Source organism: Pteropus alecto, unplaced genomic scaffold (genome assembly GCF_000325575.1).
Source record: "Pteropus alecto unplaced genomic scaffold, ASM32557v1 scaffold7, whole genome shotgun sequence".
Taxonomy (NCBI): domain Eukaryota; kingdom Metazoa; phylum Chordata; class Mammalia; order Chiroptera; family Pteropodidae; genus Pteropus; species Pteropus alecto.
In genome coordinates this window covers 30,086,576-30,114,310 of record NW_006494614.1, presented here as the reverse complement: position 1 = coordinate 30,114,310, position 27,735 = coordinate 30,086,576, and the positions used below count along the sequence as shown (strand labels likewise).

Sequence of the window (27,735 nt, the reverse complement as noted above, 5' to 3'; positions counted from 1 at the left end):
CTACTCATGGGTTTCTGCTCCACTGAGTTGTGAGTCTTTGTGTCTGCCCCACTTTCTCTCTCATTTCGGGGGTAGCAGCTTACACTGTGACCTCACTTCTTTGTTGAATCTAAGAAGAGTTGTTGACTTTTTCGTTTGTTCACCTTATTACTTGTTAAGATGGAGTGGCGACTTCTGAGCTTCTTACATGTTGGACCAGGAACTGAAAGTTAGATCTATTTTTTTTAGTCAATAGTTTCTCCTAAGTAATACTCTCCTGGCATTGCTGAAAAACCAGAGCCAAGAATGTTTGTTCTGTTAGACTTTTTTGGAGGGTAGACTAATGGCTTGATGGCATTACTTTATAGACTCAGAGCAAAGCAGTCCCAAACTTGTCAATATCTAGATGATTATAAAGTAAATCAAGATGAGAAATGTTGTAGCAGCTAGTTTAACTTTTTGAAAACAAAGATGCTGGTAGATGATTGGCTGACCTACAAAATGCCACATAAAATGTAAAATATGCAAGGCAGGTTCTTAGAAATTTGATAATGATAAAGGTAAATGGTTCTTTAATACAATAACTTTTTGGTAAATGGGTATGTATTATCTCAAAGCTAATTTTGTTTGTTAAAAGGAATGAAAATTGTTTTTCCAATTTTAGGATAAGGCTAAGCTTAAAGACCATATTGACCATCAGAAGGATAAAGTCGCATTAACTCTGGCTCGTCTAGCCCGGCATGTTGAAGTGGAGAAACAGCAGAAAGAAGAGAAGAATAGAGCATTCAGGGTATGTGGTTGTTTTAATTGATACTTTACTAAATTATAGAATTGTTTATAATAAAACTTTAAAGAGAAATTTGTAATAAAAAACGTATAATTGAATCCATGTTAAGCATGGACTCAAGATAGCTCATCAATTTAGTAGTAAATCATGATACCTTTTTACATCCCTGTTTTTAGTTTGTTGGATTCCGCACATACATATATACAGGAAAAAAAGAAAAAAATAGAATTACTTGAATGAACTTTATTTTTGGAAATTAAAAATCATTGGATTTCTCAAAGCAAATGAGCTATTAAGGGTTTCTGGTTACTTCATCACAATAGTGAAAAGAGTTTATCAGGTTTGTGACATAAATTACTGAAAGGTTTTCTGCTAAATAGAGCCAGACCACTTTCTCAAACTTCAGCCTGTCCTTTCAGATTAATTTGATACTAAAAGGAAGAAATTTGAATCTAGGTTGTAGAAGAGCTGCAATGTGGAAAATAAAGCCTAATTTAGACTCTCACATGATATGTCTTTTCCTAAACTTGCTCTGTAAAGCCCCAAATGAAATTACTTAAAAGAACTTCCTCAGTATTGACAAATGTCTGCTAGGAGTAGAGCGTTGACAAGTTGGTAAAAAAAAATCTTCATAGTAGGATTTAAAAAATGGATTTTAGCAGATCACCTGACTTTTTTTATATATAGACTTTGGGCTTTAATCTGTAAAGGAGCAGAGTTGGAGATGATCTCCCAGGTTGGGATAAGCACTATGATTTTATAATTTTAACATCTGTTTTTGAGTCCTTGAGTATTTATTCATCGGTTATTATAAAGGAATTTATATATTTCTGTAGCCTGTTTTAGTATCTCCTAATCCGATACAGAATAAATTAATCTTTAGATTTAGAACTAGATTTGTTTGGGGACTAGACTATGTAATACCAGTTAAGTTAGAGCATAGTATTCTAATTGTATGTTTAAAATGCTTAAGGCATAGAAATATTACAAAATAGGATTATTTCTTTTCTGGCAGAAACACAATTCAATTTTAAAGAAGATTCTTTCCCAAACTATGTTAAGTGTATTGTTTACAGGTCAAGGAAAAATCTTTTTGAGAGGAGAGTTGTTTACAAACTGTCCTTCCTTTCTGTGGAATTCCTGAGTGATGCTAGCTTCTTTTCCCAGGCAGTATTAATGGCCACATAAATGATAAAGCTTTTGTGATGAGTTCAGAATCTTTTAGTCTCTATGACAACTAGGATTTTCCTCAAGGATAGTTTCATCTCCCATCCGTGTAAAGGTTCATACATTGTATTAAGACTACTTTAGCATTGAAGAAAATTTTTTAAATTTTGAAATTCTTGTTTAAGCAATTGTAAAGAATAAATTTATCAAGATTTCCTTATTTTCTAAGGTAGAAACTGATTCACACAGATGCTTTAGCTCATTGCTTGCCATCCACTCATGATTTTTTTTGTTTTTATTTGGTTTTCTTTACGGATTAGTTGTTTTTTAAAATTAGATGGCAGAAAACAAAACAATATAAACTATGCAGAAAGGAAGATAATGAAACTGAAATAAAAATTCTTGAAGAATTTTAGTGGCCGATAGGTAGCTCTGACTGAAAATAGATAATAGTAGAAAATGTCATTTAACTGTTCTAGGCCTTTGTGAATAGTTGATGTCTCACTATTAAAGTGGATTGTTCGTTTTTTATGATGGAGATGTTTTTATTTTTATTTTTATTTTTTAGATGAGGCAACCTTTGGTTGACCGCACAGATTGCAACTTACAATCTTTTTTTTTTTTTTTTACGCCTGCAGCACCTGGTCTTCCTAGGTGATCTCCTATCCAAGTACTAACCAGGCCCGACCCTGCTTAGCTTCCGAGATCAGACGGGATTGGGCTTGTTCAGGGTAGCATGGCCGTAGACTGTGATGGAGATGTATTAAAGATAATAAAAGAAAATTCATTAAAATCTTCGCTGAGTAAATTACTTTCAGAGGAAATGTGCTGTGCTGACTAGTTGACCGTCTACCAGCTTTGCTTATTGATATTTTAGGGGTTAAAATGACTTGCAAGAGGTAATATAACCCTAAAACTTGTGGAAGTAGCTTTGTAACATAGGACATGGATGGCTTATTTGGAGATGATTTCAGCCAGCAAATATTTTTTGAGCATTGACTGTGTATGGCCACAGAGTTCAAATTCTATTGTGAAGAATGCTAAAAAATTTAAGAAAACTTGCTTATTTTTAATTATTGGCAATTATTTAAAATAAGTAGACTACTAGTTGGTATTTAGTCATATTTAATCTTAATATGTTAATTTATTTTAAAATTTTTATTGTGATATATTTTTGTAAGGAACTTTGATAAATGGTTTAATTTTATAAATAAAGTCATTATAGTCTACCAGAAGCTTGCCATATTGCTTTCTTTGAATAAACTATCTTCGTTTCCCATAGCATGTTATTCAGAGCACTGATCCTGTAGGATACAATTTGAAAGAAAAAATATTTGGTGATTTATTAAGTTGGGATACTGTGAGTACTCTATGGGAAATCACACACTCATTAGTACTTTAAGGCTTTGAAAATCCTGCACTAAAGGAACCTTTTAAACTTTGTATTAAAACTAGTGTTTATGTACTTAAGTTGATTACAGGGGATTTTTAAAAATGTTTATAATGCTTATTAACATCTTCGAGAATTAGTATTCTATGGTTGTACTTAGAGCAGTGTTGTGTAGAAGATTTTTTCAGATTACAGTCTTGAATCTCCCTGTCCCCCTACTTACCATTCCTGAGATCCTGTTACATTGCTTACTAGGCCATTCATTATTCTGACCTATATCTTGCAAATCTAGTGTTTGTGAATCTGTGATTTCATTTCAAGAACACAACCTTTTTGAAAGGTAGTATGGCATATGTGTAAGTGCATGAATCCTAGAATCAGATTGCAAGAGTTTAAATCCTGGCATTGTTATTTGACTTTCTGTACTTCAGTTCTCCCATCATAAAATGAGAACAATAATAGTACCTATTGCATAGAGTTATTGTGAAATTAAAATAATTTTAGAACAGTGCCTGTCATGTGGTAAGCGGTTATTGTTAATTGTTAGATATAGCATGATTCGGGAGTATGCAAACAGATTTATAGATAATATAACTAGAAAGATTTAGAGACTTTAATAGTCTAAAGCATCTAATTTAGTGGTTGGTGCTGGCGGCTGCCTGTTTTTATAAATAAATTTTTATTGGAACATAGCTATACCCATTTGTTTACATATTATCTATGGCTGCTTTCATGCTACATTGTTAGAGTTATGTAGTTGCTGTAGAGACTGTATGGGCTGCAAAGCCTAAAATATTTACTGTCTGGCCCTTTTTGAAAAAAGTTTGCTAATCCTTAATCAAGGTGCCAATAAATACTTTATATTGGCACATATTAAGTACTAATGATTGTCTGCTCTTATTAATACTATTCACTGAACAAATATTTAATAGGCTTCTGTACACTTCAGACTATGTGTGGAAAATTTGAAAAAAAAATATGTAAATGTTTAAAAATGAAAAATCATCATTCCTATCTCCACTCCCAGAGATAGCCATTGACACTTCATATATTTATTTGTGGCCTTTCCCCCTTCGCAGATACACTTACATATAAGCTTGAAATTAATCCTTGTTAATTTTTTTATATTTGGCCTCATTGGTTTGATACTACTTGGTGACCTACTTGATAGCAAAAGTATATTCCTACTTCATTGAAAAAGTTTGGTTAGTGTTTATCTAATGACTTTAATGAAATATACTTACCATAATTTACTAAAACAGTGCCCTATTGTTGGAGACGAAGGTTGTAGTGAACTTTGTGCAAAATAGGTAAACACTGGGATCAACATATTAGAGCATGAACCTTTGTTTTGACTTACCTCTTTGGGATATAGATTTTTTAGATGCGAAGTTCCAGGGCTAAAGGGTAGTCAGTATTTTCTGATCACCGATGTGTCAAAATCTTTTTCTCAAGGAAATCAGGTTAGAAATCACAGGTTAATTGATTTTTTTCTTAATATCTTTAGGAAAAAATTGATTTTCAGCATGCTCATGGGTTACAAGAATTGGAATTTATTCGAGGACATTCTGATACAGAAGCAGCAAGACTGTGTGTGGACCAGTGGCTAAAAATGCCAGGTATTCTTTAGAGATCACAGTGGAACACTAAGGTTACCTACCTTCGCTAAAGCCTTAAAATATTATGACCCTTTATTTGATTGCTAACGAGTATGTAAAGTATTGAAATTTAGTTTCAGTGATACTTAATAATGGCCTACTTTACCAGTTGTCTTCCTACTTTGGCAAAAGTATATTTTGAGTATAAGTAATATAGGTCATTTATTCATTACATATTGCTTATTTATTTGTTCATGATGTAGTTATGATGACATGAAATATTACATGTGTCTGGGTGAGTGTATAATAGGTTATTTGAGGTCAGGAAAGGCTTCTCTGAGGACATGGAATTTAAACTGAGATCTAAAGGATTAGTGTTTACTTGTTCTTCAGTGCAGCCTATGTAGATACTTTGTAAGTGTCCACATGGAAGGCTCATCTAAAGCATTGGGTAGTTTCTTCATTATTAACTCTGCAGACCTGAGATTCCTGGAAGAGACACTGTGGAACATTTTCCCCCTACTAGATAATTTGATGGGATTTTTAAAGAGCTAGTAGGACTGTCCCACTATGGCAACTCTTCTAGCCTGTCTTGTAAAAGACCCACTCAGCCCTTAAAGGCTTAGAATATCCACAGAAACCTTAGCTGTGGAGTTAATCCAGAATAAGGTTTAACTGTAAAGTATGTAGTACTCACTTGTTCTAAAACTTACTTGTTCTAAAGTAAGTTTTCAGAGGGTTTTCTTTTTCTTTTGAGTAGAGTCAAATGCCACTTTTAAAATAGTTCCAGTAATTTGTAGTTATTTTGACATTTGGCCACTCCCTGAAACTATATTTCCTTCTTATCTCCTAATCTGTTTGTGCCTGACAAATTCCCATCTGGCCCCATCCTCCCTTTTAAATACCTTTTCTTCTTTTTTCTTCTAACTTACCTGTGGGGTTAGCCCCACAGATAATAACACTAGAGTTTGCTAGGTTTATTTATTTCACATAAGTTTGGTAGCTCATCCTTCTTTGATCTCACAGTGCTTTATTCGTTTCTCTGATATAGTTTTTACCCTGTTCTGTTGAATTATTATGTTTGCATGTCTGTCTCTTATACTGTAGACTACATGCTCTATGGGGATGAAGACCAAGACAATCCTATTTAGTGTCAGTGTCTAAAAAGAATGTTCAGCATAGAGGTGCTTGATAAATGTTGGTTGACTATTACACCAAAGAAGGCTAGAATAAACATTTGTAGATGAAAACAGAAAACAAGCCTAGACCTTGGGCTCCAAATGTGACTTCATTCACCTAAATAAAAGAATTGTTTGGCATTCCAGACCTACTTTAGCAAAAGATACTTAGAAATGATGGCAAGTAATTTTGCTTCTTGGAGTGTTCTTTTAAGGCTATAGTTATTTTTTAAAAATCCTTCTTGATATGCATTCAATTCTCAGTAGTTGTTAATGACTAGTTCAGTGGTTTTACCTTAGCTGCATCACAATTACCTGGGAACTTTTAAATACAGGCCCGGGTCTCACCTGCAGAGATAATTAGGGTATCTGTAGTTTTGAGGGGATTTGTAGGTAACTTTGATAGGAAAGTGGGCTGGAACTACAAAACTTTATCATCTCTAAGATCTCTTCTAAAAATCATTTATCTCATATGAACTAACTTTCAAGTCCTGTCTAGAATGGTTTGGTCCAGTAATATGCCTCTTTAGTCCTAATTCCTGGCCTCTAGATTGTCAGAATAATTAATGCATTGTAAATTAAATTCATAAGCATCTGTTTGTGCATTTACCCAAGCAGACCAAGTGGGAACAAATAAGTCATTTAGCTGTGTCTATGATTCTAGGCAAGACTTGGTATTTTATATATCTTTAGGTCACATCTGGTTCATCGGTAGCTGATAAGCTTGAGCCTGTAGTTAAGGTCTTTAAAGTAGTATTCTTATGTGATCGTTTGATCTTTTGCTTGGTCTATGCAAAACTGTAAAACTGAAGTTTGGGATCAATTGCTAGAACAGCTGTTTTATCATTGCTCTGTATTTGGTATGGGTGCTTATCTTCCATAAGTGGGCTTCAGAGAGAAATGAGGTCTTTGAAAAGGGTGTAGCTGGGAAAAACAAAGATGAGTCATTGTACTCTTTAATTTTAAAAAGTGAGATTCTACTTCTCAGTAAGGGACTCATTCAGTCTATTCCAAAGTATCTAGCTATTGTAATTCAGTTTTTAGATTAGAAGTAGTTTAAGTCCTTTATAATTACTCTAACTTTGGAAATCCATCTTTTATATATCTTTATAGTTAGGCCAATTTGCATACATTTAATACTTAATAACTTAGAAACTGCATTCTCCAGTCTATTTAAATCTCTCTCTATGTTGTCTTTTTATGAGTAAAGCTTATTTTCTTTCATTTGATTGTTTTCTCTAATTTTTATCTAGCACTCTTTGGCTAAATGAAGGTTTTAATGGGTGACATCTGGAATATGTATGGATAATAAATAAAAATTGTCATAATTCTGACTGCATTAAAAAAGGAAATATAAAAAGGTGTATTGTTATTGAATGCCTCTAATATTAAAATATGATTAATGCTATGCTCTTCATTGTTCGTTGGAAGAACACATGTATAAGCATTTTGGCAGCTTTTAATAGTGGCATTCTTCCTATAAGGACTAAAACAGCAGAAAGGCACTTGAAACCTTAAGCATATATAATCACTTAGAGATCTTAAAACTAGACGATGTTAAAGGAATAATATTCTACTCTAGGTAAATGCTTAAGGGCTTTGTAGAATATGTCATAAAGATAAATACCCAGTTTTCTGTTGTATGAAATAGTTATGACATTTGATTAAAATAGTCCACAAGAAATAATAAGAGATAATAATCAAACTATATGTTAGAATCCTCCAGGCAGTCTGACAATTCTTTTTTTATACAACATATTTCTAAATTTTTAGTTGTATATCATGTACTGGGAATTCCCTGGGAACAAAATTTGGTTAGCGGGTATTAATTACAAGAGTTTGTGACTGTAAGATTAAGATTATGAAGGAAGAAAAGGGATGAACAATGGACCAGTATAAGAAGGTATTAATTAAGAGAAGGTAATGATGGACACACTGCTTTTAATTGGCTTTGTAAGGAGAAAAAGAGAAAGGACAAAATAGGATAAATAGAAAGGAGAGAGATAACAACAAATAAATCTCTGCTTTGTGTTCTATAAATTTGTTATCGCTGATACCTTCCTTCCTTGATATCCAGGTTGGAACTGATTCATCAGTGGCTGGATTCCTTAGAAGTATTGCTCTTATTCTTTCCTTGCCTCCCTTACTTCTCCACTTCTCCCTATTACATTGTTTAACATAATTTTTGTAGAACTCAGATCCTCTATAATATAATTAACCCTTATAATGTGTTTAAGATAGTTAAAAGAGAAAATAAGAGTTAGAAAAGATCTTTGCAAACTTACATAAATGGGAAGAAAGGTTCTATAAGGGTTCTATAGAGCAGCTGATTTTCTGATATATTTGATCTTTGATATTTCTTGGCTGTTGAATTTAGAAACATTTTTTTTTTCTTCAAGAGAATGCTATTTGGAAGTGTTAACTGCTTTCCTTGTCCCAAATAACTATTTACTTTTATGTTATTATATCTTTTATAAGAAAACTTATAAACATTTAATTACAATTAGTACCACCTAGTTGATGCTGTATCATAATTTTCATTGTTTTAGTAAGTCCATAGGACAGATATCTGAAATAGGAACTTAATTTATATTCCAATGATGCAGGACTCAAAACAGGCACAATTAATTCGGGAACAAAAAGTTCATTTCGAAGAGGAGGCCAAATGCAGGTGTCTGGGAAACCAATTTTATGTCCCATAATGCACTGTAACAAGGAATTTGATAATGGGCACCTTCTATTAGGACATTTAAAAAGGTAAGTGTGGTATTCAGAGCAGTGGATATTGAAGATCAAATAAGTTACAAAGTGATTTCATAAAATGAAAGAAAGCATGATGCTCTTCTGCCATTGTGATTATAGCTTTATGTTCCAACTCAAATTGTTTTGTGCTGTTATGATATCATTATTTCTAATTTATATTTCTTAGGTTTCCTAGAAGGCTTGTTGAAGTCAGATTTTTCTAATAATGTTCTCTCTTTAAAGGCATATAGCCTTTAAATATGTATTTGTTACTAATATGTCTCATAAAATTCCAAACAGACTTTTTGCATTGATATGCAGTTGGATCAGTTTTGGAGAAATCCAGCCCATATATGCAAATTTTAAGAGACATAAAGCAGTTACAGATATTCCATCTAGCCTAAAGAAAGCTAGTATGGCATTACAAAAGTGCTAAAGGCAAACCAAATGTTGCAAAATTAACAATAAATATTCTATTTATGAAACTCATATTAATTTACTGAATTTGGAATAGTAGAGCTTGAGAAAGTAAATATCAAGGAAGGCAGTATTACAGGCATTAAACATTCTTATCTTCACAATCACTTTCTGATAGTTTAAAGATAGGAATTGAGAGTTTGGGGCTCTACGCCATTATCTTTTCTAGATGTCTCACCCTACTTATGCTTCACCTTACCAAGAGAAGCTTCTAGAAGGAGCTTCAGCATTCAACAAATAACTGGGTAGCATACTGTATCCTAACTATTTTAAAAAGTCTTTGAGGGAGTTTACAATGACAAATTTTTTATATGGTTAAGATGAACATTAAAAGGATTAAAAGCCAGTTTTAGGAAACAAGTGTGCCAGAAATCTTGACATGAGATTATTCTAATCGTTCATTTAAAATTGTGACTTTTGTGGTAAATAAGGCAAAAAGAAAAGGTGATGGGTCTCCCATTTTCAAACTGGAAGTTTACCAGTTTGGCAAGACACACCTGAATCCATTTTATTGGATCTTGAGTACTTTTATGAAATTTTGAACAAACTGTTTGTCACTGTCTGAAGGGATTATATCGCATGTGGGAGCCACTTGATATTTCCTAAATATGAAAAATGTTATTTAATATTTCAGTAGAGAATTGTAAAGTTCTGAATGTGTATTTGTGTTTTTTTTTTTTTAGCTTAACAAATGAAGCTTAATAGTCTGCCCCTAGAATGTGGGCTTTTTTCTAATGTTACCTCTCTTTTGCCGAGTAGGTTCGATCACTCCCCATGTGATCCAACAATCACACTCCATGGATCTTTCATCAATTCCTTTGCTTGTGTAGTATGTTATAAAAATTTCGTTACTCAGCAACAATATAGGGATCACCTTTTTGCTAAGGTAAGAGCATGTCCTAAGTTAAGAGTAGGTATACTTTTTCTAGAGAACCATGGAGTTCAATGTAGGTGCTTTCTTGCTGCTCTTAAGCTTGTATTCACCAGTGATACACTAAAGAATCAAAATTGTGATTGCCTATGGAGAATAAAATTATTTGGAACATTAAATTATCGTGGGCAGGAATTTGATAGCTGAAAGCCAGAAATCCAAAAGATTATTAGAGAAACACTTCCTTTTATGGAGTTGCTCTGAAATTAACTTACCGTATTTAAGATGTTCTATGAGTTAGTCACATGATGAGAACTAGAACCTTATTCTTAAGTCCACTGTCTTTCACTGCCTGCTAAAACATTGGAGCCATGTAGTAAATAACAATTATTTTATTAATGCTAATATTAAGAAATAGATCTAGCATTTAAAAGGCTGTCTTATATAACTCATTAAGTGCTATATTTCAAAGGACATGAGTTGATTCATGGTATATGCAAATCCGTGTAATAGGGAAATCTGTAATGAGTGTTTATCATATTTGATATGATATAGCTCTCGATTAGCTCTCTTTATTGCTTATTCTTTGGAATGTGTCACAAGGACTCTAAAGGAAAGTAGTATGCTTTAGATTGTAATTGTCTATCTTGAATCAGCCAGAAGAGGTCGCTAGAAGATTGTATACCTATGAATTCTGTTTTGTGAAAATGGCATTCTTCAAGGAAAGAGAGTGAAATTATCCAGTTTTCATTATTTTCCTTGCTTGCCTCCTCTTTTCGTTTCATCTCCAATTTGTTCTGACTAGACTAGTGCTTCTCAAACTTTAATGTACAAACAAATCACTCAGGAATCTTGTTAAAATGCAGATTTCTGACATAGGAGATGTGAGGTGGGGCCATTTCTAACAAGCCTCTAGGTGATGTCAGTGCTGCTGATCCTGGGTCATACTAAGTAGCAAATGTCTAGTATTTTTTGACACAAAGTCATCTAATGGATATATCACTAAATAGCTTCTCAGCTTTGCTCCCTTTTTGATGATAGTGGTGGTGGTGGTGGTGGTGGTGGTAGATACATTATAAGCTCCAGGGTGCCTCAGTGTCACTTGTGGATCAATAGGTACTACCATTGCTTCTCATCTGTTTCTAGGGCCATTCTATCATCAAAGGTTATTTTCCCCTTGCTAGCCTATCCTTCCCAGCCCTAGGAAACCAGTAAACTACTTTTTGCCTCTATGGTTTTACATTTTCTGGACATTTCATATAAATGGAGTCATAGAATATGTGGCCTTTTGTGACAAGATTCTGTCACCATAATAATTTTCAATGCTCATTTATGTTGTAGCATGTATCAGTACCTCATGGCTTTGTGTTGTCAAGTGATGTTTCATTGTATGGCTATATTCTGCATTTTGTTTATCGGTTTATCCAGTTGATGAACACTTGGGTTGGTCTCACTTTGGCTGTTGTAAATAATGCTGCTCTAAACAAGTGTTCAGTTCTTTGTGTGGACATATGTTTTCACTTCTCTGATGAGTTAAGTTATTGGGTTGTATAGTAATTATGCTTAATTTTTTGAATAACTGCCCAACTGTTGATTCGACACCCTATATACTATTTTACTTTCCCAGCAGCAATGAATGCGGGTTCCAATTTTTCCACATCATTGCCAATACTTATTGTCTGTCTTTCAAAATAGTCATTTTAGTGGATATGAAGTAGTATCTTATTGTTATGCTACTTTATATATATACACACACACACACACACACACACACACACACACACACACACACACAAATTTTTATGGTATATTTTATTTTAATGTAGCCAGATTTATCATGGTAAAAAGAAACTGAGTACTTTAACTTACCAGACACACACACACACAAATTTTTATGGTATATTTTATTGGTATATATAATGTAGCCAGATTTATCATGGTAAAAAGAAACTGAGTACTTTAACTTACCAGACATTCCATTTCCCATTCCTCCCCCCAGTTTGTAGATGGTATTTGCAAATATGTAATAGGTATAATCCAATAAAATTTTATGTAGAATTGCATTTTTGTTCTATTGAGCAAATAATTTAAATAAGCTTTATATTGAATCTCTTTATAACTCACAATTGAACTAAAAATTATTTTCTTAGTTTAGAATTAGGGAATATTTGTATAAATTGGTGGTTAGTAAATGCCTTTGGTACCCTTATCACTTAGAACCTTGTAATTGAAATGCAAAATATCTTCCTGGGTGTTATCTTCTGTGTGGCACCCACCGAATTAAAACACAATGGGGAATAGTGGAAGGAGCATAGAATTTATAACCAAAGATATAAAACTATGTTTGAATGGTAGCTTTGTCTCTTCTAAGATTACACTTTGGTTGAAGGAACTGGTAATTTTGTTAACTTGCCTAATTTTCAGTTTTCTTATTTGTAAATAATGAAAAGAATAGTTCATGAGGTTTTTATAAGGATTAAATGGAAAAGCGCATTTTGAATCCTAATATGGTGCATGACATGTCCTCATTATAAATATAAATTTGCTATTCCTCCTCCCGTTGTATCTCATAAGACTACACAAACTATTTTGATATCCCTAATGTAAATTTAAGATAGTAAATGTAAAAAGACACAGTACACCTTTTAAGGCTATTATTCTAAAGACCGTTAACAAGAAGTTAAACTCTATAATATACAAGCACACACACATACATATACATATAAACATACACAAGTATACACTTAAAAATATTTCCAGTTTTGGAAAAAAGAGGGTCTTAACTAAGTTTGGAAACTTAGACCCTAGAAAAGACAGACCTGTTTGACTATGTTAAAATTTTAAAGTGAGCATATGCAAAATTAATTGACAGATATTTGAAAAATATTTGCAAAATGGAGGATGAGACGTAGAGTTTCAATAATGAAGAATGATACAAGTTGACCAGAAGGGGAGAAAACAAAACCAATAAATATGAGGTTAAAGAATATGAATAAGCAATCCACAGAATATAGAATATCCAGAGAATTGTATAAATAAATGCTTAAACTCACTAATAGACAGGAAATGCAAATTAACAGTGAATATCACAACATCTGTCAGACTGCAAAAATGAAAAAAAGTTTCATAATAGCTATTACTGCCAGGCTTATTTAGTTCTAGGAGACATGTGAATTCGTATAGCTATTTTGAAAAGCAAGCATACAATTCAAATAATACAACTTTGAACTCAATGGGGTCACTCCAGAGAAGAGAAAAGCACCAACAAATAAAGATATATATTCAAGAATGTTTACAACATCATTGTTAATAGTTACCAAAAAAAAAAGGCCTAAAAATGAATACTCGACTAGATCCAAAACATGGAGTAGTTTGCCACCATTAAGAAGAATGAATTAAAGCTATGCCAGTTGATTTTTAGGGATTTCCATTAGGTATCGTGGAATAAGAAAACTAAGAAGCAGAAGAGTCTGTAAGTTGACAATATTTGCTGAAACAATGCAATCCCTCTTGTATATTTATTTATATATATATTTTGTAAATTATTAAGCATGGAATGACTTATGGATACATATTTGTAAACATAAGTTATATTGCAGAGTAGAGATGAACAAAGCAAAACAAAAAATATGTGATGTGAAAACATTTATACATTTATATAATATTCCAAATGGATGTGTATTTATAAAAGAAAATATATATAGAAAACAAATGTACTTGTACATTTATTGTCACAGAAAGATGATTGTAATTTGTTTTCAAGGAAAAAATTTTATTTTCATATATGGGACCTCATTTATAAGTTCCATAGTTCACACTCAGGAAAGAAAAATTTTCATGTTAAAAACTGATAGATAATATTCTAAATAAATAATAAACATTTGAAAATTGATTTTAAGAAACCAAATATCAGTTTATTTTAGATGTGTATAATAAAGCTTTGCCTTATATTTTAGGAAGCTGCAGATGATGGACATAAAAACAACCTTCTTCCTCAGGTTATTCAGTGTTTTGCGTGTCCAGGTTGCTTCCTTCTTTTTAGCAGCAAGGATGAGTGTTTGAAGCATATGTCTGGAAAGAATCATTTCCATCAGCGTTTTAAACTGGGTGGTATGTTTATACTCTTTTCTGAAAATTATTAAACTTCTTTAATTTTTACTGATTTATCATACTTCTGAGATAATTCCTGAGGTTATTTATTCTCACATTAGTTTAAAACCCAGGAAAGTGAAAGATTTTTATTTTAATTTTTTTTCCAAAAGAAGATTATCAATATTTATCTGTACCTAAGAGCAAGGTTTACTTAATTTGAAGAATGAAGAGAAACTTAGGAAGAGAACATTTATTCAGAATGTTTTTTTATATCCATGATTATCTGGAAAGTTGGGTTTTTTTTTTTTTTTTTTTTTTTTTTTTTTTTTTTTTTTTTTTTTTTTTCTGTATTGGACTCTAATTTTAATTTGAGCATGAGTTCAGCATCTTTTAAACTTAAGGCTAGAAAATTAATTCCTTAAGATTTTTGTCACATAAATATTTTACTTCAGCTGATGTTGAGAAAGGCAAAGGCAGGGGGTGGGGAGGTTGGATCACTCTCTGCTCAAATCTTTGCAAGTTATAGTTTATTTTATCTTTCAGATGGCAAGGGAATAGCACATCCAATATCATTTCCATCTTTTGCAAAGAAACTTTTGATCTCTCTGTGCAAAGATGTTCCATTTCAAGTTAAATGTGTGGCCTGCCACCAGACACTGCGTTCCCACATGGAGCTCACTGCCCATTTCAGGTTTGTACAGGTCTAGTCTTAGGCTGTAAGGGAATCCTGCCCAACAAGCTCTTCACCAGTAAGATTTAACAAATACTTTTCTATTCCATGTTTCTCTCCTTTTAAAATGAACATATACATTTGCCTGGAAATCAACAAAATTAGCAAATTGAGAGAAATTAGAAGCGTGGGAAAAGTGGATATATTGATATTGCTGTGAATGTAAAACGAGCTAACATTTCTAAGATCTGTGAATAATTTTCCTGTGTGTTCTGTAAGTGTGTGTGTAGGGAGGAGAGGCTTAAAATAGAACCTTGGCTTTAAGTCAACCAGAATGGAAAGTACTATATACATGTGAAAGATTAAATTTCAGTGAAAGGCCAAATTTATCAAATAATCAAGAAGATTTTAGTATGATTTTTTTTTATGGTCTTTTCGATGGAAATTATCAAGCAATACACAAAAGTAAGGAGAATAATATAATGAACCCCTATATACCTTTCATCCACCTTCACTAGTTATTAACACATGGCAGTGGTGTTTCATTTATATTTTCACCTCCTGCAACTTATTATTTTGAAGCAAATCATGTCATTTTATCTGTAAATATTTTAATATGTATATATAAATGATAAAGACTCTAAAAAATGTTATCCCAGCTTAAAAATTAAGTTTTTTAATATCAAATACCTAGTCAATTATAAAATTTCTGTTTATCGCATGAAGTTTTTTTCCTGTTATTTCTTTAAAATGTATTGAAAGTTTATTTACAATTGTATTTGTTTAAATAGAACAATTGTTTTCGCAAACTGAAGTATTTATATGTCTTGATAAAACTAAGACTGCAGAGTATAATTACTCTCTATATACTCAGTATAATTACTGAGGTTAGCAATCCTGGTTCTGACTTATATTTCATGAGTTTAAATCCTGGTTCTGCTTTTATTTTTATTCTTAATGTTTTATTATGGAAATGTTTATACGAAGTCAGTAGACTAGTTTAACGAACCTCCATTTACCCATCACCCAGCTTTAATAATAACACTGCCATTCTTGTTTTCTTTATACATCGGATTAGTCCCTACTCCCCTTTTAAAAGTTTTGTTTATTTTTGAGGTAGAATTTAAATTTGTTCAGCTGTACAAATCTTAACTTTCACAGTTTTGACAAATGGATACATCCGTTTAACTTATATTTTTATCAAAATATATTCCCTCTCTGTGGAAAGTTCCATTATGTCTCCTCCCATTTTCCACCCCTTCACCCCCAATCTGTATTCTGATATTTTTTTCACTTTACATTGGTTTATCTCCTCTTGAACTTCATGTAAATGGAACAGTATAGTGTATACTCTTGTGTTTGTCATAGTATATGTTTATATTGATTAGCACATTGTTCCTTTTTATTGGTGAGTAGTATTTTATTGTATAAATATAGCTCAATTTGTTTATTCATTCTTATGTTGATGGACATTTGGATTTTTTTTACAGTTTTTACCTATTGTAAATAAAGCTGCTATTTACATTTTGTACAAGTCTTTTTATGGATATATATTTTCATTTCTCTTGGATGAATATCTAAGAGTGGAACTATTGGGTCAAAGAGTAGTTGTGTATTTAGTTTCATAGGAAACTGCTAAATATTTTTCCAAAGTGTTTGTACTAATATGCATTTCTACCAGCAAGGTATGAGGGTTCCAGTTATTTTACATCCTTACCATGGTTTGGTGTTACCAGTTATTTTCATTTTAGCTGTTCTTTTGAGTGTCTCATTATGGTTTTAATCTACATTTCCCTGATGAACAATGATATTGGGCACTTTTTCATGCACTTTTGGGCCATTCATTTATCTTTGTGAAGTGTCTGCAAGTCTTTTGCCTGTTTCAAGAAAATGAATTATTTGCCTTTAGTGAGTTGGGATTCTTTATATATTTTAGATATAAATCTTTTGTCAGATATATGTACTGTGAATATATTCTTTCCCAGTCTAGTTACATATTCATATTGTTAATGATGGCTTTTAATGAGCAGAAGCTTTTAATCTCATGAAGTGTAATTTATTGATTTTTATAAAATTGATATGGTTATGTTTTCTCTTTCCTATCTGAGAAACTTTTGCTTCTTGCTTCAGGAATATATTTTGTTTACTTCATTATTTTTTTAAAAAGCTTTTCTTAGCTCTTATGTTTCTATCTTAACAAATTTTCGTTGATCTTTACAACAACTAGCATTTGATTTCGCTGATGATTCTTTGTTATTTGCCTATTTTTTACTTTGTAAATTTCTGTTCTTTAAACTTTGGGTTTAATTTGCTTATCTTTTTCTAGCTTCTCAAGGTAGAAGTTTCGATTAACTTTGGGCCTTCTTTTTCTGTATAAACATTCAAAGTTATAAATTCTTCTTTAAGCATTGCTTTACCTGCATCCCTCGGATTTTGATAAGTTGTTTTCATTTTTATTAAGTTAAAAATATTTTACCTTTTGTTTTTTGATATTTTTTCTTTGACCCCATAGATTTATTAAAAATGTGTTGCTTAACTTCTAAAGCGTTAGGGATATAATTTCCAAATATTTAGATATTTTTATTATCATTTTTTGTTTCTAATTTAATTCCACTATAACTAAAGACCATACTTTATATAATTTCCCACTTTTAAAATATATTAAATACATGGAATGGTAGCAGGTCTGTTTTTTTTTTGGTTTAGTAGTGAAAGGAAGACAGTTTAAGCACAGTTCCATTTTTCTTTTCCCCTAGAGAAATTGATTTATTTTTAGTTAATTTTTGGAATTGTGTGCAGTCTTAATTGAGCCTGATTCTTTAGTATAAGAGCAGCTATGGGCATAGCATATTCCTGACATAAAGTAAATCAGTTATTAAAGAGTAGGTATCAGATTATTGAGAATCTTACCACAGTGTTTCTCTACACAGTGTAATTATCATAGGTCCTCTATCAGTGCATTTGATACTGTTTTTAGCTCTCTGAAGTTTGTCTGAATTTTTTGGATATTTTGACTCTAGTTTTACCCTTTTGTATATAGGATAGAAAGAGACAAAATGTAGGTAATACTCAGGTATTTTGAGATGCTAGAATATTTTATCTTTATAAAATACCTTTTAGTGCTTATGTATACACTGTTTGTTTTGTAATTCCTGCAATAAAAGCAGAGATACTCTATTTAAAAAATACTTATGAAAGAGTTTATTTTTCTTATCCACTTTAGAGTTCGTTGTCGAAATGCTGGTCCTGTAGCTGTAGCTGAGAAAAGCATTGCCCAGGTTGCAGAGAAATTCATATTAAGAGGTTATTGTCCAAATTGCAACCAAGTCTTTGTGGATGAAACCAGTACCCGAAATCACAAGCAGAATTTAGGACACAAAGTCCGAGTGATTAACTCAATGGAAGAATCAGTCTTACTTTATTGCCACAGCAGTGAAGGGAACAAACCTCCTTCTGACTTGAATCTATTGCTAGATCAATCAAAGTTTTCATCACTTAAAAGAACCATGTCTCTTCAAGAATCTAGCTCACAAGACTACAGCACCATTCCAAAAAAAAAGATGAATTTAGAAGGTAAAAGCCACGAAGGTATGGTTTGTGCCCAGAAAGAAAAGTCAGTTATTAAAACCTGGTTTTGTGAATGCCATGAACGATTCCCAAGTGAAGATTTAGTAGAAAAGCACGTTTTCTCAGCAAATACAATGTGTTATAAGTGTGTGGTGTGTGGAAAGGTGTGTGAAGATTTAGGAGTCATTCGTTTACATATGAGCCGGATTCATGGAGGCGCCCATTTAAATAACTTTCTCTTCTGGTGTCGGACATGCAAAAAGGAGTTAACAAGGAAAGAGACTATTATGGCACATGTGACTGAATTTCATAATGGTCACAGATATTTCTATGAGATGGATGAGGTAGAAAGTGAAACTTTGCCGTCATCCTCTACAACAATGGGGAGTAATTTGGCTGCTAAGAATCCTTCTTCAACGATTACTATTATTGACCATTCCCCAGCAAACAATCCTCCAAGGGGCAAATGGCAATGCCGAATCTGTGAAGATATGTTTGATTCCCAAGAATGTGTGAAACAGCACTGCATGTCTTTAGCAAGTCACCAGTTTCACAGATACAGCTGTGCTCATTGCAAAAAGACTTTTCACAAGATAGAAACACTATATCGACATTGCCAAGATGAGCATGACAATGAAATAAATATTAAATACTTCTGTGGGCTTTGTGATCTTACCTTTAATGTGGAAGAAGCATTTTTGAGTCATTACAAGGAGCACCATGGCATAGATTATGTGTTTGTGTCAGAAAAAACTGAAACTTCAATTAAAACTGAGAATGATTATTCAGTAATAGAGACCAGTAACCTGTTAACCTGTGGTTGCCGTGAGAGTTACATCTGCAAAGTCAACAGAAAGGAAGATTATAGTAAATGTCTTCAAATCATGCTGGATAAGGGCAAACTGTGGTTTCGCTGCAGTTTGTGTTCAGCAACAGCACAGAATGTTGCCGACATGAACACTCATATCCGTCAAGTGCACAAATTAAAGAGCGAGGAGGAGGAGCAACAGTATGTGATCAAGTGTGGCACCTGCACCAAAGCATTTCATGATCCCGAGAGTGCTCAGCAGCACTTCCATAGAAAACATTGCTTCTTACAGAAACCCAGTGTGGCTCATTTTGGATCTGAAAAAACAAGCCCGTACAAGTTTGCTGCTAGTGCCTCACGTACAGAGAGAAAACTGAAACAGGCAGTAAGCTATCCAAAAAATTCAGACACGGAGAAAGGAGCCGAGAATGACCTAAGCTATCAGAATATAGGTATGGCTTTACAACTCTAATGTCTGTGCAAATTTCACATATTAATATAGAAATATACATGTATTGTAGCCATCGTTTTGTGGAAGCTAATAATGATTCAGTTTTGAAGCAAGAAACATAATAGGATGATATGTTAATTACTGTAGCATATGCTTTTTAGCCAGAATGTAGCTACTACATTTAGCCAGCCATTCTCTAAACTTAAGGGGACAAAGAATATATGTTAGCTTTAAATAATATGTAGTTTAGATAAGATTTTCTTTTCTTTTACAAAAGGCTTGGGAATTTTGAGAGATGAAGGAAATTGACAGTGTTTCTGAAAGTAGAATTTGAAAGTTATCCCGAACATATTATTAGATTTTGGTTCATTCAAAAGATGATAAATCAAGTGAATTCTTTTGTTTCTATTTTGGCTTTATTCTGTGCGAAATCTTGAAGTTCACTTTAGAATTTGTATATTTTTGTTATGATTATCTTGGAAGCATAACTTTTACTTACAGTTAAAATAGGAATTAGAAGTAGAGTTACAAGTGGTAGCAAGAAACCATGGAAAGATATGAGGTAAGGATCCCCCTGTTTGTACTTACTCTAGACTTTCCTTCTTCCATATGATAAGGTTAGATAAGTCTAGAAGACTGCAATGTTTTTATTTTGTTTAGAGTATAATTTATTTTGTCTAGAATATAATTTTAAGTCTATATCCTTTTAAATATTAACTCAGTAAGTTAAGAGCGGAGATGATGAGGATATGTGAAAATTTTGGTTAATAAAATATTTTTTATGAAACTTTGAATTTTTACAGGCTCACTCTATAGGACATATAGGTATCAACATCACCTTTAGCCATGGCATGTTTTATGTAAGAAATGATTAAATGAAATACTACAGATCCATTTAACTCTACTCCAAACTGTGAAACAGCGGTCATACCATTTTTGTTCTCTTGTCCTTTTCTTTTGCTCTTCTGATTACTTTTTGGGAATTTGTGTTGGTCTTCGATAGAACATGATTCTAGTATCTAAATCTGAGAATGGCTGAGAATTTTAAGAAAAGACAAGGTGATAGGTGGCTTGGAAATGGGAGGGGATGCAGCGTGTATTTGAGAGCGTCTCCATTGGATAGAGGAGAAACTATGTGTTTTAAAAATAATTTAATATCTTAAGGTTTGCATTGCTGCCACTAGAAACTTTAAGGTAGAAAGGAGGAAAATAAAGGAGAATGAAAGTTGGAGAATGGTGGAAGATGAAAGAACCTGAGAACCAAGAAAGGTGTTTGTGGCGAATGGTGCTGAAGTGCCACTGGTACCTGTAATGCACCACCTTATGATATAACAGGGTTGTAGGTTACCTCATTTCTGCTCTATGAGGTGTTTAACCACAGAGCCAGAGGAGTACTAATAAATCAGTCTAGGTTAGGAAAATAACAAAATTCTTATAGGGAGAACATTTATAGCAGGTAACCTTGACATTTTATTTTGATGATAATGCAATTTTGGGCTTATTTAGCCTTAAAACTTTGTCTTCTAGTTCTTCTAGTACACCGTTTTTTTAAAAAATTACTTTTATAAATGACATTAAAAAAAATTCTTAGGATCAATAGCCTGTGGTTTTAGAAAGGATATATAATCAAATTTCTGAAATATTCAGAATATTTTTTATTTGATTTAAATGTACTGCATCATGTATAGGTTTGGACTTTATGAAAAGGTTTAGCTAGAAATGAATAACATAAGATTAATATTTTGCATATTAGTTCTCTGATATCTTTTAAACTTTTGAGAAATTAAAATGTTTCTAGCTAATTCTTACCAAATTCATGTAAATGTTTCTCTCTTAGATGAAGAAGTTGTTGAGCTTCCAGATTTGGATTACTTGAGAACCATGACTCATATAGTCTTTGTAGATTTTGATAACTGGTCAAACTTTTTTGGTCATCTACCAGGGCATCTTAACCAAGGAACATTTATTTGGGGCTTTCAAGGTATGGTTAATAAAAACATTTGAGGCAATTTCTCTGTTTTCCCCTTAGAATATGGTTCACTTTAAAGGACTCCTCTTGAACCTTCCTGAATAGAACACAGACACATAATTGGAATATTGTCACTTTGCATTATAGTTACTCTGCTAGAATATTTTTCTCTTTACATTTCTCTATGGTAAATGTTAGTTCTATTTGATGGCCCAAAGTTTGTGGATCTTTAGATACAGATCGTAAAAGCCTTTATTCAATACCTACATTGTGCCAGGTACTATATTTGGTACTAATACATGCTTACTAATTATTATAGTTATCTCCCTTTTAAAATATAAGGAAGTAGGCCGAGAAGTTTTTATTTTTTCCAAAGTTTAAAACTAATAAATAGCAATTAGCTTTTGAGCTTAGGCCTTGTGGCAATTATGTTAGTATGTTAATTATTCATAAATGTGCATCTTCATCTAAATCTCTTTACAAACCATTGACCAAACCATGGAGAGAGACTTCTTTGATTTATAGTTTAGTATAATGAGCATCTAATGTACTTCATGTTTGATAGGAAACAGGATATAAAGAGGATTGGGATTTAAGAAAGAAACATATCAATCTGGATAAATTAGCCAGTACAGGCTTTTAGTAAGTCTCACTTTACTGATTGCTCGTCATAACTGTCCACTAAACAGCTTTGACTTATTTGTAAAAAACCACTAATGCTTACATTCATATAGAATGATATCATTCAAAGAATTTTTACACATTACGTTTGATTCTCCTTAAGATCACTGTGAGTTTTCAGATAAATAGGTAGATTCAGGGAGGTTGTTCTACTTTCCCAAGATTGTAAAGTAACAAAATGATGATAACCTGCATTAGAACTGGGTTCTTCTGCATTCTCACCTGGTACTTTTTCTCTAGCACTTTTTTTTCTAGTATGTGTTTTTCCTTGATAGAATTTTCAGTTGTATCTAGTGTTCTTTTCTTTTTCTATCATGACTTTTTCTACCATTTGATTATCATGCCTTTTCTAAAAATAACAGGAGGAAACACCAATTGGAAGCCTCCACTCAATTGTAAGATCTATAATTACCTGAATAGGATTGGATGCTTCTTCCTTCATCCGCGCTGTAGTAAAAGAAAAGATGCTGCTGATTTTGCCATATGTATGCATGTGAGTTCTTGTTTTATTCAAACTAATGTGAATCTAGGACCCGTTTGGATTTTTTTCGCTCTAATCATAATGACACTGTAGGTCATTCTTCAATGGTATATTTTCATATAACCTTCTGTATCATGTTCTGCTTATGACTACTATGCGGGCAGGAGCCCATAGCATAATTATTTACTGCTTTATCCCTAACTCCTAGCAGAATCTAAGCTACACATAGTAGACCTTAAACTTTTTATGGAATAAATGATAAAGAGATGACACTGTACTCGAAGTATACTGAGACACTTTCACATTTCAACGTCTCTGAAATTGAGAGGCACCTGAACAATCACTGTTGGCTAGATGGGATTTGCATTTGCTTCTGTCTCTGCCAGTCACCTAGAGAAATTACCAACCTGAGACACAGTTTAAAGTCTCTGCTTAATGGGTTTATGTATCACACTTACAACATGAATTTACTCTGAAAACTTGTTGACTGATGCTTATGTTTTAAACCACAAGAGATTTCTTTTTCTACCTATCCAGTGCCAAGATTGAGTGTGCAAATTACATTGCCTACCTTTTCTCTATAGTTGATTTAAAGCACTTCAGCTTTATGAGGGGGCCTCCTATTGGACTTTTGGTCTTTCTTTCTTTCTTAGTGGCACATAAGCTAGCTTATAATAATTGATAACATTTTATATTTGATTAAGTATGGTATATTTCATTTACGAAGGAGATCTTTGGTGGGAGCTGGGGAACAAGCTAAATATATCTTACTAGGTATGCGTTCATTCTGAAATATATGTAACTTGATTTGAAACTCAAATGCTAATTTTCATCAACATATGCCATTTATTCCAACTTAGGCTGGCCGTCTAGATGAACAACTACCCAAGCAAATTCCTTTCACCATCCTCTCAGGAGATCAAGGTTTTCTGGAGCTAGAAAATCAATTTAAGAAGACTCAGAGGCCAGCACATATACTAAACCCTCACCATTTAGAGGGAGATATGATGTGTGCCTTGTTAAATAGTATATCCGATACCACCAAAGGTATGCAGCTGCAGTCACAGTGCAGACCATCCAAGAGGAGGAGACTTCACTGCTGAGAGAAACCAATAAACTGCTGTCCACTAGTGTACTGTTGGCTGCTTACTAAACATCATGCTCTCATACTTCTATCTTATTTATTTTTCCTTATCTCACTTTCATTCTTTAGTGTTTTAAAAGAGGATGAATTTATAATTTTCTGGAGTCTTTTTGATCTAAGAGACAAACTCTGTATTAATGTATATAACATATATTCATGGTATGAAATAATGTTAGTACAATTTTGTAAACCTCAGAATCCAGATCTTCAATTTGTTTCTAAAATTCCAAATTCATCTTTAATTTTTCAAAAAGGAAAGTCTTACAGGTGAAACCAGAAAGCAATAAATAATAATATGGCAGTACCACACTCTCCACTCCTCCCCCCCCCGCAAAAAAGACCATTTAAGAGGTTAACAATGACAAAAGTGAAGCCCCGAAAGATCTTTAGTTCCTTAGAAGGGGTAGGTACTTCTTATCTTATTCCTAGGACTTAACACACTCTGCTCTACCTTTCCGAGGTTGTTCAAAGAAAGGCAGTACTGATGCCCAATTTCACTAACCGGTATGTAAGAAAGAATGACATTCTAGGGATTCAGAAAGATTTTTTTTTCATGATTTCTGAAATAAATGTGGTAGAAGAGAATAATAATTTTTAAATATCCTAAAAATTTATAGCCATGAGTAAGATTTGAATATATTAATGAATGACCTCAATGAAAAGCTGACTACTTTGGGGCATTTTTATTATGTGCCTTTAAATTTTCCAGCTCTGCTTGCCTCCTAGCTGTTTTTTTCTTTGAACTTACCCAGAGCCACATTTTGATTAGAAACCCATTCTGAAGAATTTTGCTGTAATCACACATTACAGTGGATTGATTCACTTCAACAAAATTAGGGATCATTAATCTAACTCAACTGTGCTCTTTAAAGGAAAATCAACTCTTTTGCATATCTTAGTATTGAATTTTATCTTTCTATTCTGTAATTTTTGTTTTCATTCACTTGTTTTTTCTCTCTTTGGCTTTTTTTTTTAGAATCTCTTTTTCTTTCACTTTTTTGCCATCCCTTTCCCAGTCTTTACCATTTATTTAATATTCTGTAAAATACTTTTTACCTTTTCCACCATAGGCCAGCCCCCTTTTTCTTCTCTTTTGCTGATGCTTTTGGAAACATTTCTTTTGCAATTTAGAATGTGAAACCTGTATGAATTTGCCTTTATTTCAACTTTATTTGGAATGAGAGCTGCATATGAATAGATCTGCATGGGTATATCAGGGTTGGAGGTGAGAGAATAGATTACTGTTATATGCCGATTGTTTACTTCTGAATGCTTCTTATACTCTTTTTTTTTTTTTTTTTTTAAATCACTCAGTAATAATCATTGCTCTTTTGAACTTACTGTTCTTTGGGGGTACATGTGTACTTTATTCTGAATTTTTATGAAATGCAGAGATCATGCAGTGCATAAAGAAGGGCATGGGCTTTGGTTCAAACGCTGACTTTGCTGCTTCCTAGCTGATTTCAGTCAAGTTACATTTTCTGAGTCTCACTTTTCTTATCTTTAAGGTTGTAAGAATTAGTGATATATATAAAGTATCTAGCACAGCATATAAAGCACTGTATGTGCTCAATAAATAGCAGCTGTTTTTTATTACTACTGTAAATATTCCTAGCCACTAGGTTTTTTTTTTACTTTCCAATTTTTTTATCATGGTAAAATACACATAAGTCTTACCATCTTAACTGAAGTGTACAGTTCAGTGGTGTTAACTACATTTACGTTGTGTAACCATGATCATCATCCATCCTCAGAATTATTCTCATCTTGCAAAACTGAAACTTGGTACCCATTTAAGAATAACTCCCCATTCCCCTTTCCCCCAAGGCCCTGACAACCACCATTCTACTTTCTGTCTCTGTTTTTGACTACACTAAGTACCTCATATAAGTGAAATACAGCATTTGTCTTTCTGTGACTGGCTTATTTCACTAAGCATAATGTCCTCAAGTTCCATTTATATTATAACATGTCAGAATTTCCTTCATTTTTTAAGGCTGAATAATATTCTGTTCTATGTATATACCCCATTTTGCTCATCCATTTATCCATCCATGGATACTTGGCTTGTAGCCATGTTTTAGCTACTGTGAATAATACTGCTATGAAGATAGGTATATAAATATCTCTTTTGAGACCCTGCTTTCACTTCTTTTGAGTACATACCCAGAAATGGAATTGCTGAATCATGTAGTAATTCTATCTTTAATTTTTTGAGAAACTTCCATACTGACTTCCACAGGAATAGCACCATTTTACTTACACTCCCACCAACAGTGCATTAGGGTCCCAGTTTCTCTACATACTTGTCAGCACTTGTTATTTTCTGATTGTGTTTGTTTGTGGTTGATAGTAGCCATGCTAATAGGTATCTCAATTTTGATTTGCATTTCCTTAATGATTAGTAATGTTGAGCATCTTTTCATTTTAAAAGTAATGGAAATTATTAAGTGGCTAAAGAAGTATAGAATTCTTAAATCATGGTATTTTATTTGATTTAAAGATGCTTTTGTAATTCCAAAATACAGAAAAAGTTTTCTGAATCATAGTATATTCAGATTCAGTTATTTGATTTAAGACAAGTTTTTTTCCTTCATGGTAGGAAGACTTAAAGGCATCAAACTGCCTGGTAGTAAACTTTATATAGTAGTCCCCCCCTTATCTGCAGGTGAAACATTCTAAGACTGCCAGTGGGTGTCTGAAACCACGATAATATCAAATTCTATATATATATAGTGTTTTTTCCTTTACATACATTTTCACTTAAAGAAAGCACTTTATAGTTTCTCTTTGACATATCTGAATTGCCAACATTACTACTACTCTTGTGCTTTGGGGACATTATTAAGTACAATAAGGGTTACTTCAACACAGGCATTATAGGTTACTGTGACAGTCATTTTGATAACTGAGACAGCTAACGAGTAAGGGGCAGATGGCATGTACAGTTGATTCTTGCACAACTTGGGGCTAGGGGTGCTAACCTCCTGCACAGGTGAAAATCTACATATTACTACAGTTGGTCCTCTGAATACACAGATTCCCAACTACGGAGTAGACCCTTCAACAACATGGGTTTGAACTGTGGCGCAGTTGAAAAAATAAGTGGACCCACACAATTTAAACCTATGTTGCCCAAGGATCAAATGTACAGTGTGGATACACTGGACAAAGGGATGATTCATGTCCTGGGCGGGATGGAACTGGACAACATGAGATTTCATCATGCTACTCAAAACAGTGCACAGTTTAAAACTTATGAATTGTTTACTTCTAGTATTTTCCATTTAATATTTTTGGACCATGGCATGTGACTGAAACCACAGAAAGTGAAACTGCAGATAAGGGTAGGACCACTGTAGTAAGATAGTCAAAGAATAATCACTTTCTCGGTTAACTTTATTCCATTACCTTTCCTAACAAATGGCTTTGTGAATAGTAGAGTAATAGTTTCTTTTAAGGAGTGTATTGAGACTTAGAAAATCTCTCAATGTCCATAAATACTATATCTTATTGGGCCTTTAGGGTAATTTTGGTTACCATAAAAATGCCAGGATAGCTCCTTTCATCTCCCTTAGTGTAGTGTTCCTCGCTTCAGATCTGACCACAGTTTCTTAAGGAACTGTGATTTTTGGTAGGGAGTCAGTGGACCTTTCTAAGAATCTGATAAAAGTCTATGGCTC

At 33.0% G+C, this 27,735-nt stretch overlaps 1 protein-coding gene and 1 pseudogene across 1 annotated transcript in view; one reads left to right on the top strand and one right to left on the bottom strand.

The window, feature by feature from the left end:
- ZNF451 (zinc finger protein 451) overlaps positions 1 to 27,735 on the top strand; it is a 71,010-nt gene that overhangs the window by 28,214 nt on the left and 15,061 nt on the right. Inside the window, exons 4-13 of the mRNA XM_006926417.3 lie at positions 644 to 769; positions 4,831 to 4,942; positions 8,706 to 8,856; positions 10,078 to 10,204; positions 14,146 to 14,299; positions 14,825 to 14,972; positions 18,175 to 19,778; positions 21,615 to 21,758; positions 22,790 to 22,920; positions 23,769 to 23,955. Coding sequence (XP_006926479.1) covers positions 644 to 769; positions 4,831 to 4,942; positions 8,706 to 8,856; positions 10,078 to 10,204; positions 14,146 to 14,299; positions 14,825 to 14,972; positions 18,175 to 19,778; positions 21,615 to 21,758; positions 22,790 to 22,920; positions 23,769 to 23,955 — 2,884 coding nt within the window. The remainder of the gene's footprint in view (positions 1 to 643; positions 770 to 4,830; positions 4,943 to 8,705; positions 8,857 to 10,077; positions 10,205 to 14,145; positions 14,300 to 14,824; positions 14,973 to 18,174; positions 19,779 to 21,614; positions 21,759 to 22,789; positions 22,921 to 23,768; positions 23,956 to 27,735) is intronic.
- LOC112474772 lies at positions 2,563 to 2,681 on the bottom strand (annotated as a pseudogene).